Here is a 14735-nt window from a genome sequence, read left to right as displayed (position 1 = left end):
AGGACATGGAAGCAACCTAGATGTCCATCAGCAGACGAATGGATAAGAAAGCTGTGGTACATATACACAATGGAGTATTACTCAGCCATTAAAAAGAATACATTTGAATTAGTTCTAATGAGGTGGATGAAACTGGAGCCTATTATACAGAGTGAAGTAAGCCAGAAAGAAAAACACCAATATAGTATACTAACGCATATATGTGGAATTTAGAAAGATGGTAATGATAACCCTGTATGCGAGACAGCAAAAGAGACACAGATGTATAGAGCAGTCTTTTGGACTCTGAGGGAGAGGGTGAGGGTGGGATGATTTGGGAGAATGGCACTGAAACATGTATATTATCATATGTGAAACGAATCGCCAATCCAGGTTCGATGCATGTACAGGATGCTCGGGGCTGGTGCACTGGGATGACCCAGAGGGATGGTATGGGGAAGGAGGTGGGAGTTCAGGATGGGGAACTCGTGTACACCCATGGTGGATTCATGCTGATGTATGGCAAAAGCAATACAATAATGTGAAGTAATTAGCCTTCAATTAAAATAAATAAATTTATATTAAAAAAAATTATGCTCAGTGAACATAAAAGATTCTATGACTCTCTGCAATAATATTATTGCCAGCTCCCCACAGAGGGTCTGTAGCCCCAAAGTTGGGAACCACTGCTTTAAAGCTTACTTTATACAACAGAAATTTCATTTACAATAATTAGAATTCTGTTCATCGACCATAAAACTCTTAGTTTTATTCTCTTGGTTTTTATAAATAACAGTACTCTTCCATTTCCTGGTTCTATTTTGACCAAAGATCTTTGTTATGGTCTTTTTGATTTGGTTCCAACAATCCTCTTTTTTAACTCTGCATATTTATCCTGGAAATTGGATCTACAGATGTCACTTCTGCCATTTAGCACTCTAAAGAAACAAATTTTAAAAGACATTTCCCATCTTTAAAAGTTTGATTCCTCCAGCTCCGTTCTTTCTCAAGACTGCTTTGGCTATTCAGGGTCTTTTGTGTTTCCATATGAATTGAGAAATTTTTTGTTCTAATTCTGTGAAAAATGCCACTGGTAATTTGATAGGGATAGCACTGAATCTGTAGACTGACTGCCTCTGGTAGTAGAGTCACACAATATTGATTCTTCCTACTCAGGAACATGGGATATCCGTCCATATATTTATGTCATCTTTGATTTCTTTCATCAGTGTCTTATAATTTTCTGTATATAGTTCTTTTGTCTCCTTAGGTAGGTTTATTCCTAGATATTTTATTCTTTTTGTTGCAGTGGTGAATGGGATTGATTCCTTAACTTCTGTTTCTGATTTTTCATCGTTAGCATATAGGAATGCAAGTGATTTCTGTGTATTGATTTTGTATCCTGCAACTTTGCTAAATTCACTGATTAGCTCTAGTAATTTCCAAATAGCCAAAGCAGTCTTGAGAAAGAAGAATGGAGCTGGAAGAATCAAGCTTCCTGACTTCAAATTATACTACAAAACTAGAGTCATCAAGACAGTATGGTACTGGCACAAGAACAGAAATATAGACCAATGGAATAGGATAGAAAGCCCAGAAATAAACCCATGCACCTATGGGTGCCTTGTTTTTGACAAAGGAGGCAAGGATACACAATGGGGCAAAGACAGCCTCTTCAATTAGTGGTGCTGGGAAAACTGGACAGCTACATGTAAAAGAACGGAATTACAACACTTCCTAACACCATACACAAACATAAACTTGAAATGGATTAAAGACCTACATGTAAGACCAGAAACATAAAACTCTTAAGAGAAAAACACAGGCAGAACACTTGATGAAACAAATCAAAGCAAGATCCTCTATGACCCACCTCCTAGAATAATGGAAATAAAACAGAAGTAAACAAGTGGGACCTGATTAAACTTAAAAGCTTTTGCACAGCAAAGGAAACTATAAGCAAGGTGAAAAGACAACCCTCAGAATGGGAGAAAATAATAGCAAATGAAACAACTAACAAAGGATTAATCTCCAAAACATACAAGCAGCTTATACAACTCAATACCAGAAAAACAAACAACCCAATCAAAAAATGGGAAAAAGACCTAAACAGACATTTCTCCAAGAAGACAAACAGGTGGCTAACACATGGTCAATACTGCTCATTATTAGAGAAATGCAAATCAAAACTAAAATGAGATATCACTTCACACCAGTCAGAATGGCCATAATCAAAATGTCTACAAACAATAGATGCTGGAGAGGGTATGACGAAAAGGGAACCCCTGTGCACTGTTGGTGGGACTGTAAATTGGTACAGCCACTATGGAAGACAGTATGGAGATTCCTTAAAAAAGTAGGAATAAAACCACCATATGACCCAGCAATCCCATTCCCAGGCATATACCCTGAGGAAACCAAAACTGAGAAAGATATATGTACCCCTATATTCATTGCAGCACTACTTACAATAGCTACAACATGGAAGCAACCTAGATGTCCATCGACAGATGAGGGGATAAAGAAGTTGTGGTACATATACACAATGGAATATTACTCAGCCATAAAAAGGAATGCATTTGAGTCTGTTCTAATAAGGTGGATGAACCTAGAGCCTATTATACAGAGTGAAGTCAGTCAGAAAGATAAATATTGTATACTAATGCATATATATGGAATCTAGATAGATGGTACTGAAGAATTTATTTGCAGGGAAGCAACGGAGTGAACTCCGGGAGTTGGTGATGGACAGGAAGGCCTGGCGTGCTGCGATTCATGGGGTCGCAAAGAGTCAGATACGACTGAGCGACTGAACTGAACTGAATGGAGAAACAGAACTAGAGAACAGACTTATGGACATGGGGAGAGGGGAAGAGAGGGTGAGATGATTGGAGAGAGTAACATGGAAACTTACATCACCATATGTAAACATAGCTAATGGGAATTTGCTGTTATGTCTCAGGAAGCTCAAACAGGGGCTCTGTATCAACCTAGAGGGGTGGGATGCGGAAGGAGATGGGAGGGAGGTTAAAGAGGGAGGGGATATATGTATACCTATGGCTGATTCATGTTGAGGTCTGACAGAAAACAACAAAATTCTGTAAAGCAATTATCCTTCAACTAAAAAATAGATAAAAATTTTTAAAAAGTTTGAAAGCATACGTCTTTGTACAGAATAAAACCTTAGCCTTTTGGGGAATGCAAGCACCCCATGCATGCTCAGGCTGCTTCCTTTGTTTAATAGGCCTCTAACTCCTTTGCAGTGCACCTGGAAATCTGCCAGTCATCCTTCAAGGCTCAGCCCAAGTGTCCAGGATATCCAGACCATCCTTAATCCTCTTTTGATTAGATTAACCATCCCTGATTGGTATTCTCCCATCATAACACTATCCATGTCATAATACAGTACAGGCATACTTCAGATATTCCAAGATTAGCTCCAATAATACTGCAATAATACCATTTTTTATTTTTTGGTTTTCCCAGTGCATATGAAAGTTACATTTACATTATACTATAGTCAATATTAAGTGTACAATAGCATCATGTCTAAGAAAGCAATGTACATACCCTAAGTAAAAAATACGTTATTGCTAAAAAATGCTAACCATCATCAGAGCCTTCAGTGAGTCTTATTTTTTTTTTTGCTGGAAGAGGATTTGAAATATTGTGAGAAACACCAAAATGTGACCCATACAAAGTGAGCAAATGTTGTTGTGAAGATGAAGTCGATAGACTCATGCAATGTAGGGCTGCTGTAACTCTTCAAATTGTAAAAACAAACAACCAACCAACCAACAAACACCAAAACAAAACCCCCTTCCAAAACACTTTATCTCTGAAGCACAACAAAATGAGGTATGTCTGGTTTGTATGCTTGCTAGACTAAAAGAGTTTTCAAGAAGAGAATTTCATCTTTTTATCATGGTATGCCCAGCACCTATAAAAATGACTTGGCATAGAGTTAACCTGATGTTTAACTGAAGGCATTTGAGCTTTCACATTAAGACAGACCTGTGGTTTTCTATTACATTGGTTCTTCAACAGGGCTTCACATCAGAATCACCTAGGGAAATGTAATACAAAACACACACACACACACACACACACACACACACACACACACTCTAGATTCCATCCTAGGGATCCTCACGCAAGTATGTCTGGAATGAGCCTAGTGCACGTGTTTTCTAAAAAGCCTTCCCAGAATTTCAAGCTGACAGCTCCAAGAACCACTAACTTTTTAAATTTATACTACCTTTGTATTAAGCATAGAAAGAAATTCACAACTCAATGGCTAGTATATAACTAAATGTTTTTATAATGGTCAAATGACTAAATTAAGTGGTCTTCATGGAGGGCTACCACCACACAAACATTCTATTAAATACATTAAAATGATTTTAAGTAAAGCATCAAGTAATGTTGAAAATTTTAGACCCTTATAGTAATGTGTCTGACTGTGAAAGGTAGAAACCAGTATGTGTTCCTCATTAACCATTCTGCTTCTTTTCCTTTTGATTGTAATGGAAACCCTGTATTTTACTGGGCAAAGGATCACTCAGTATGAAAATCATGTTTCTAAGACTTTACTGCAGGAAGTCATGACCATGTGAGTAGGTTCTGGCCAATGGAATCCATACAGAAATGAAACTGCCTGTTTTCTGGATAGTATCCTTAAAAAAGAAGCATGTCCCTCACTTTCCTTCCCTCCTTTGGATGCATATATAAGGCTGGCAGTCATTTTGGACCATGAGATAATCTTTACTAATTGCCTTACACAGGCAGAAAACTTCAGATCCACCATGGAGCTGCTGTATCTGCTTACCATCAGGTTTCTTTAATGAGAGAGAAATAAGTATCCATCTTAAGTCACTGTTATTTCTTTTTTTCTACCTATCACAGACAATTGAACATACTTCTGACTGATTTAATAAATTTTTTATAAATATAAATTCAGAGAAATTCATTTTTAAAAAGGGTAGATTTTATATCTACATGGTTAAATTTATCTAAATTACTTCTTTTCTTAGTGAAGGCATCAAAGACAATTCTAAAAACTCCTATGGAAAATTGGATTTCTATTTTTAGTAGGTATTCTCACCTCATTTCCATCCAGAAAAACTTGATCATCATGGGGCTCAAGCTTGAATTTTTTCTTGGTTTCCTTCTTTTTGGGAGTTCCAGGAGTTTCCTCCTATTAAAAAACAAGTTGAATAGAAGAAAAAGTATTTACAAACAAGCAAAAAGGAGTATGACATTCATATACTCCAAGTTTTACTATATGAGACACAGAAATCAAAATTCTCAATCATGTATTCATCAAAACCCTAATATGGTTTAAGTGGTTGCTGCATAAGATTTTAAAAGTCTTGATATGCCAGTAGTGATAACATGCATGTAATAAATTTTTTATTTTTACTTAAATCTAGTTGAAATCACCTTTTTGGATTCTTCCTTTTCACCATCTTTTTTTTTTTCTTTTTCCTTTTTTGTCTTTTCATCCTTTAGATTTTCTTTCTTGCTCTTTTTATCTTCTTCTTTTCCACTTTCAGCTTTTCCTTTCTCTTTTTCTTTTTTTATGTCTTTCTCATACTTCATTTTCATTACTTTTAGTGCCCGATGAAAAAACTGCTTCTTTAAAAGCCTTTAAAAAAAAGGTATGACATTATAGTCCCTATCCATTATGTAGATGTAGACTGAAAAGCAAAAATATCAAGACCTGAATAAAGTGAACAAAGAATGACATACATTGGCAACTCACAAGAAAAATTACAACTAGTAAGTCCATGGAAAACCGGTCTATTCGAAAACTTGTGCAGTCAACCTGATTATATGAAATCTAATTTTCAACTATATAATTTAATGAGATTCCTTTAGTTTTTCTTTAGGTTCATAAGGAGTAATCAAAATTCTGCTTTATTTAAAGTCTCAAATTCAAGAGTGGACATAAATGGAATATAAATATATGGGGAAAATAAATAAAACAGTTAAATGTTAATAGATTAAAAATGTGCCCATGATCTGTTGATTCAAATTGTGTCTTCAGATGTCTTTCTTGATGTTATTTTCTTCTCTCCACGTACCTCACTGCTCAGCCTGCCACTATAATGAAATATCTTCAATTAAATAATGAATAATTAAATATGCTAAGATAAGATTTCTGAACTCTGAAAACAATTCTTCACAGTATCAAGATAAAAATTGTACAAAATATTTGGCGAGACAACACTATGTGTTTCTCTCAACACATTGTTATCCCATCCACAGCAGCTTTTCTTCTAATACAATTCATGTCATTTTTTTTTTCATGTTATATTTGTTATAAACTTAAGAGTGAGATGCTTGCTTTGTTCTTTTTTGTTGTTGTTCTTGTTTATTTGCTTATCTGATGAGTTTGGAAGCTCAGCTGAGACCAAATTAAGCCAACCTTGGTTGACTCAATCTTTTCTAATCCTACTAAAGCCAACTGGGTTACGCTTATTTTTATCATCTAAAAGAAAACCTTTTCAAATCTTATGTTCCAGTTTCAGAGTTCCTCATTTGTTCCTTCATTACTGTCTTGATAAAGGATAACTATCAAAACACAACCTAGACGCTAGGTCTCACTGCCACCAGCTGGGCCTGTTAATGGTAACTATCCACCTTTCTACCTCCACTGGTGCCTGCTCCAACGCATCACACACTTGCTAACTAGACACTTCCTTCCTGGCCAAATACCACTTATTTCTGATCATTATGTTTTGCCTACCTGTGTTTTGACCTGCTTGGCTGGGCTTCTTTTTGATGCCCAATTAGGACCATCCCATGAACATTGCCAAAAAGCTTTTTCTTGTTCAGAAGAGCTATATAGCATACAATTCTGCAACTGTCTGAAATGTCCCCAAAGAATCTAGCATTAATATCTACTACACATACATATATGAATATCTGTTTACATACACACATATATGTAAACAAGTAAAAATCTGAAATGAGACCCTTAATAATTAACTATTTATGAGCAGAAAGTGAGATTTAAGAGTAGTGTTGAGTATCTGAATGAGGGGGGGAATCTTTCATTTTCATTCTACTTCAGACTTTCTTACAAAAATTTATAATGAAAATATTCTAATTTCTTTATTTTTCACTTATATAATTTCCAGATTTTCTATCAGGATCATTCATTACAATTTAGTATGAAAATGAAAATACATCTTACTCACTGTATGTTAATTGAAGAGCAGCATTTCATACTACAGTTCATATTATAGCTCTCCATATATTAAGAGTACATATGTATACATATAGATACTTAAATATATAGTCTCAAATGGTAATGTAATTATTCCTGAGGCAACATCATTAGTAATTTGCATTTTCTTCTGCATCATTTTCAAAGTCTTCTCAAGTTTCTTTGCATTCTCAAAGTTTTCTTTGCTTTAGTGAAAAAAATGTTCTTAATAAAGAAATAAATAATTTAAAAAATAAACCACAGAACTTTAGGAGAAAAAACAATTCTTCCCTTGACAAGCAGTTACAGAAGAGGATAGAATCAGCAGGAACATCTGCTCTGTTACTTCTGCACAGCTGCTCCAGCCCATGAGACAAAAGTTAAGATTATTAACCAATCAAATTGGTAATGAGAAATTCACATTCAGGTAGATGGGTTCAAATATCACCTCTACCACTTAATTAGCTACACAGTATTGGGTAAGTTACTTAATTTTAGTATATTTCTAAAATGGGGTATCTATTTCATAGGGGTTTCTAGAACTAAATGAGAAGCATACAGATTGTTTACCATGGTGCCTGGAATGCACGTTCTCAATGTTAGCCATTACCAGTGCTGCAGTGAAATCATTAATTTCATTTAATAGAGAAAACACATTTGGTTTATAAATCATTACATTACACCCTCATTCCATTCATTAATAAGTAGAATCATTGACTTATTCCTTGATAGAGAATGTCTACTTCAATTCACCATATGCCTCAAAAAATGAGATGACACTTACTATTGTAATAAAATCAGTGCCTCAATTTATTTAGCTTTAAACACACCGTATAGAACAAATCAACTACATAAACTGACATTTTCACAGACTACTCATACTTTCCTAACTCAGGATGTTCTATGCCCTCTGCCAGGATCAAATGTCCACTCCCCTATTATTTGCTGGGTAATCACCTATTTTATGTTTCAAAATTTTATTAAAATGTTTTCTCTGTGAGGCTATTCTTGAACTTTCCTTTCTTTCTTACGGAACACACTGTATTGTAACTAGTCACAGATTTTCTCTCAGACAACAATATGTGCTTTGGAGGCAAGAGCCAAGTCACAGTTATCTCTGTATTCCTGAGGCCTGGCCTATAATAGATATTTGATATGTATTTGTAGAATAAATAAATGGATTAAAAGCAGCCTGCAAAATGCCACCAAATTGCTTATTACTTTTCTTCACCTCTTAATTTTTTCCCAGGTTTAGTAAATGTTTATTAAATGCCAGACATGTGTTTAGGACTTTAACTTATCTAACAAGGGTGAGGTTTTATTAAATGCCCACACTGAGCTAACTGCTGTGGAGTTACAGTAAAGTATAGAACAGTCCTCCAACTGCCTTCAGATTTAGTCGGCAAGGGAAAAAAAAAAACCACACACACATGTAACAAATCTATTTAAACAGTTACCTTTATAAATTCTATAGAATATTAGATTAATGTAAGCTAGAGGACCCGGGGAATACTAAATACTAAAGATGGAATGTGGGGGACTTATATTGAGAGGCAGGCAGGATAGAACCACGTGGAGAAAGTGGTAGGTTATTACCAAAAGACCAGAAAAGAGGAGTGTGGTATAAGAATGAGAGTGATAAGGACATTAGTAGACTGGGGGGTTGGAGATGCAAAGTCACAGGAAGGTTAGGATGACACTAGATACAAGATTTAAGAGTCTGTATTTGAAACAGGCCATGAAGAGGCATGGAGCATACTAGAAAAGACTGTTTTGTGTATCATACTATAGTTTCCTGTTTTCTTTTGTTTTTCCTCAACCTCCCTCAAGCACACTTCAGAGAATGAGACAGGACTAGTATCTCTCTGTGGTTCTGCCTGTAGTCAGTTAGGAACCCATGAGAGCTGGTCATCATGAGGTCTCTATGGTTGTTATTAGAAGTGGTTTTGAAAAATTCATGCTTCTCTATCTTAGTGCAAAAAGGACACAAAAAGCTTGATATGAATGGGAATAACATATACAACAAAAAGTGAGTGTATTGCTAGAACCATCGCCATACTCGTTTTTTTTTTTTTTGCTTTTCATATAACAAAGTATCAAGTCTCCTAAAAGGCCAAGAGAAACATATTAATATTGGCTGCTTACCTCGGAGAGTTGGGCTCAGATTTTATATTAAATTTTAGTGTATGTGCTGCCAAAGCAAGCACTAATATTCAAATAATACTGACAGGTTAATCCTTCATCTTAATTTCTGTTCATTAACTGGATCATTATTTTGGAGAAGATAGTATAGTGCAGTGGTTAAGACCATGGACTACACTGCAAAGCCAGATGGCTGGATTTAGAATTTTGGCTAGCCACTTACTAGCTTTGTGACTTTGGGTAAGTGATTTAACTTCTTTGTGCATTTATAGCAGCTTCTACTTATATACTACGTATAAAAAACAAGTCTATTTTGAGGCAGGCAGGGAAATTTGCACTTTGGAATTCTAATACACAGATGGCTAAAAGGAAAATAGTGATTGCACTTCTGTTAGCTAATCCCTGCCCCAACAATGAAATTTTCATTGTTTCTGAAAGGTCCGTTAATGACTCCAGTTTTTGGCAGCTAAGAATTTTTTTTTTTTTTTGGCTGTGCAGCACCACTTGTGGGATCTCAGTTCCCCAATCAGGGATCGAACACTAGGCCAATGGCAGTGAAAGCAGGAGTCTTAATCACTGAACCACCAGGGAATTCCCTGGCAGCTAAGAATTTTAATAAACATTTAACAATTCTTCAACTTTACAGCTTTAGCAGACAGACTGTGAAATTTTTTTTCACAGTTTTTTAAGAGGGTTCTCATGTGGCTACTGCTTCCCAGGTGGCTCAATGGTAAAGAACCCGCCTGCCAATACAGGAGACTCAGGTGTGATCCCTTGGTCAGGAAGATTCCCTGGAGAAGGAAATAGCAACTCACTTCACTAATCTTGCCTGGAAAATTCCACAGACAGAAGGAGCCTGACAGGCTACAGTCCTTGGGGTCACAAAGACTAAGACACAACTCAGTGACTGAGGACTTAAAATGTGGCTGCCACTTTAAATGCCATTAAGCAATATATTAGTAAATGCAATGTGTATCTCCCTACTAAATATATAAGATAATCTAAAATGTCAAATTCCCACCAATTATAAAATTCACTGTCACAGAAGCAATCTGATTTACTAACATCTTAATAAATCTGTTCAAGTAGTAAATAAACCAAAGGGGAAAACTGGGGGAGAAAAAAAACACAAAACCAGCATACTTCTTCCCAAGAGAAAAGTGATTTTTGGGGGGGGGGGGCCCATATCATGTGTCATGAGGGATCTTAGATTCCTGACCAAGGATGGAACCTGTGGCCCCTGCAGTGGAAACACAGAGTCCTAACCACTGGACTCCCAGAAAATGGATTTTTTTACACCATTCACCATGAAACGTTTTTCCCAAAGAAGAAGTACCTATAAAACACATGGATATGTTACTGAACTGTCTATACTTCATCTTGGAATCAAGAAAAGATAGATGTCACAGCTGCCTTGATTTCACAAGGAATACAATAGCAATCACAAACAAAACAGAAGAGTGTACCTGGCTAATGGCTCAGTGGGTAGACACACAAACAACAGGGACAACAGGCCAATTAGGAGTTCCTGACAAAGTTTTGGAAAAGACTCCCCACCTGTTTTCTCTAGAAAAGAAAGAACTTTTATGTTCACAATAGGCACTGGTATATGATTTTTATTGCTGATCCCTCAGTTCAGTCAGCCTGCAAATGTACAAATTTAATAGAACACAAATAAAAACTATAAAAATATGATGGTCTAACTCCAAATAAATGCATTTCCTGAGTTACTGAAGATATCCAAGTTACACGTAAAAGTCATGCTTGAGCTACGTTGTAACAGAACTAAACGATAAAAACAGGGAAGGAGCTTTAGGACCACGGAGACCGTTTTTAAATTACTATTCACATTATCCTTCACTAAGAAATAAACAGTACCTGTTGCAGTAGTCAACCACAGACTCCCTTGTTGTAAATAAAGCTTCCTCTCCTTTCTTGGCCTTTGCCCACTTTGAATCCAAGAGGCAATCCACTGCTTTAGAAGCTAAAGAAGAAATTAATTATTCTAAATTTAGTATATAGCAGAACTTGAGTCTATCTAAATAATATTCTATAAGGCAAATTTCAACATTCCAGCATTCGAAAATAAAACCAAGTTCAACAGAAAATTTAAGTCTGACACAATCATGACAAATAGCTCAATTTGTGAAACATACTGATAAGCAGCTTTTTAAAGTAATGCTGTGAAATAAATGATAAATAAAAAATATGAACTCAAGCAATATAAATTGAGAAAATGTTCTTTAAAAAGTTCAAAATAAATGTAAATATCACTCTTATCAAATAATCAAAATATAAGACAAACCAAAAATTGTCCTCTACCACACAGTAAGAGAAATTCTGTCTCCAAGCTTTACCCACCAAGGAATACGTTCTGTGAACAATCTACTGCTGTCACTAGAAAATACTAAATAGATGAGATCTGAAAAGAATAGCATGTCTATTTTTCAAACTTTTAATGACTAGCAAAATCATTAATCATAGCACTAAAGAGAATATAAAGGAATTTCTTCTCGATAATGGCAATTCAATCTTAATTGATCAGACAGGCAAACTCAACAACTTTTGAGTTATAAGTTATGGGGCAATACTACAGATGATATTAGCTTATAATGAAGTTGTTCAGATTATATGAAGAACAAAAGCTCCCAACTTGGTTCCAACAGACTGGTTTCACACTGACTTCTATGCTGGAATTTTTTTTAAAAGTATCATTTAAGTACATGAACTATCTGCTTAAAAATCAGTACTGAAAATAAATCTTATTCTATTTTAAAAATATCTCAAATGACATTAAAAAGTACTTCATTTTTACTATTGACATTTTTAATTATGAAAGGAAAGAATAGGATAATCATGTGCCATATGACCCTCCCCTACCTTCACCAATCATTCTTGCAAAGCACTTTTAAAACATCTGCCTATCCCCAAATTAGGTATCTTTATAAAATATGCCCACTAACATAATTTAAAATATGAAATCCTACCAATAAAATAATCAACCCGGTGACCCATCATATTGGTGGATTTGGTTGGACAGTTGAATCGAAGAAACTTGGCTACAGCCTTCTCTTCTTTAGATGGTTCACCAACTTCCTGCAAAGTAACAATATTAAATTTAATGTAATTATTTACTTGAGACATTCATACACTGAAGAATAAATTACATATCTTTTCTGAAAATCTTTTAAAGTGTACTACAGGCCTTTCTTTCAAGCTTTTTCTAGAGCAGACCTGGTAATCTATACAAAAGACAGAATGGAGATTTTAAAAATTACACATCTTTCAAATACAAGTTGAGAGGGCCCAAAGTTGCTTGTCTCTTGGCCTCAGCTACAAGGCATTTATTCTGAGTTGTTTTTCCAGCATGGTAACCACTGTGTACCAGTTCATCTTTACCCTTGCTTGGTCTCTCTTTACAAGCCATAGACAATAATTCAAAACATTAAGAGGCTGTCAATAGTGAGTGCCCAAATGTCAACGTAGGTAGAAACAGGTGCCATAAATAAATGTTAAGTAACAGCCAAAGTTATGTACCCTAAACAAAAGACTAGAGATTGCAGGAGGAGTTCTCAAATTAACCAAAGACAGCTGTCCCAGTGTGGTCCCAGATACAAGATACTACTTGAGATGCTGAAGATTTGTATTCCCTTTCCTTTTAGGGTTACAAATTCTAGATACTGTCGGGGAATCCTTTCTCACCTTGCCTTTCTTCTTCCTTTCTGAACAGAGGTAGAGCAAAAATTAAAATGCAATAGACAAGTAAGTTATAATCTCATTTAAAACTGACTGGGCTTCCCTGGTGGCTCAGCTGGTAAAGAATCCACCTGCAATGTAGAAGACCTAGGGTTGGATCCCTGGGTTGGGAAGATCCCCTGGAGAAGAGAATGGCTAGCCACTCCAGTATTCTGGCCTGGAGAATTCCATGGACTGCATAGTCCAGGGGGTCACAAAAAGTCGGACATGGCTGAGTGACTTTCACTTTAAGAACTGATTAATGGAAGTGAACAAAGAGTTTTGAAAAGGCTGCTTTAATCCTTCCCTGTTTTCTAAAATTTTCCCATTCTTTCTTCCAAATTTTTTACCACTTCATTGTTTATCATTTCCCATCTTGCTTTTATTTCCTTACCTTCTGAACTACTTTTGAGTAGTTAAAAGCAGTGTACTTATTCTCTCTACTCATATACTGAAGAAAATGAGAGCAATTTACATTTGTGTATATATATCTTATATTTTTTTTACTTTTAGAAGTTGTCTTACTGCTGTAAGTTACTAGTATCAAAATAAAAGCACTGCCTTCACATTTTTAAGCACAATACATAGAGAACTCAAGCAATATTTCCAGCAATGTATAATTTAAATGTGAATGATTTCATGAAGGTCTATTTCTTAAAACGAATAAAGTGCCAAATAATAGCGAAGAATTAACTGCCAAGAATCTAGACTGCTGAGAATAAATAATGCCGAAGACAGTTATCTTTTAGGCAAGACATTCTACTAATACAAAACAGGAAAAATAAACTATCTAAATCATCTGTATTTATGTCAGTTTTTCCACAAATTTCAAATAAGTCTGAATTCAGTTATGTCTGCGGAAAATAAGGGACAACTAACAAAGTCTCAGCTTTAACTTTATCCTGAAGAGGAGTAATTTGTGAGATGAAGTGAAAATCTGTGCCCTTGTTGTTGGGTCACCAGGCAGCTACTTCTCGGATTTCTTCCTTTGCATTTCCCAACTTCTCTGCTTCAAACAGCCAATTAACAGTGCATGAGTTTTACACTCTCATACTACCTCATTTGTGGGTTACTATTTGTGACAATAAAAATTAGAAACCCACACATTGTAAATCAACTATACTCCAATATAAAATAAAAATTAAAAAAAAAGCTAAAAACCCAAACCATTCAATCCAAATGAAGACTATAATAAAAACCAAATATTTATAAGAATAAAAGACCTTTAGTTTTATATATAAAAATAAATATCACAGAAAAATAGAATCTTAAAAAACTGTAAATTCAAACTTTAACACTACCAAGTTCACTACAATCTACAGTGTTTATAATTATTTAATCTGGGGTCCAGTACACTCCAGTATCCTGGCCTTGAGAATTCCATGGACTATACAGTCCATGGGGTCGCAAAGAGTAGGACAAGACTGAGCAACTTTTATTTTCACAAAATATAGTTTTTACAAGCTAAAAAGTATTCTGTATTTTGGTTTTTGAAATCACACTAAAATACATTAGTATATGTAAAATGATAGCATTTAATTATGCCCAAGTAACACTGAATTTCTAGAAGCCTCATCTATCAGTAACAATATTCTGTATGTTCATGTACAGCCAAAAAAGTCACACTATATAAATAGTTGGAAATAATGGGATAGTATAATTGGCT

The 14735-nt window shown here is 35.3% G+C and overlaps 1 protein-coding gene across 1 annotated transcript in view; it reads right to left on the bottom strand.

Moving 5' to 3' along the window:
* The window catches only part of SEC62 (SEC62 homolog (S. cerevisiae)), a 33727-nt gene that overhangs the window by 12102 nt on the left and 6890 nt on the right, over positions 1-14735 (bottom strand). Inside the window, exons 2-5 of the mRNA XM_010835221.1 lie at positions 12322-12430; positions 11213-11318; positions 5422-5626; positions 5084-5176 (exon numbers count right to left, since the gene is read on the bottom strand). Of these exons, the coding sequence (XP_010833523.1) occupies positions 5084-5176; positions 5422-5626; positions 11213-11318; positions 12322-12430 (513 nt within the window). The remainder of the gene's footprint in view (positions 1-5083; positions 5177-5421; positions 5627-11212; positions 11319-12321; positions 12431-14735) is intronic.

Source organism: Bison bison, unplaced genomic scaffold (assembly GCF_000754665.1).
Source record: "Bison bison bison isolate TAMUID 2011002044 unplaced genomic scaffold, Bison_UMD1.0 scf7180017864040, whole genome shotgun sequence".
NCBI classification, from domain to species: Eukaryota; Metazoa; Chordata; class Mammalia; order Artiodactyla; family Bovidae; genus Bison; species Bison bison.
Note: the sequence above shows the minus strand (reverse complement) of the source record. Positions and strands in the feature narration are given on the sequence as shown.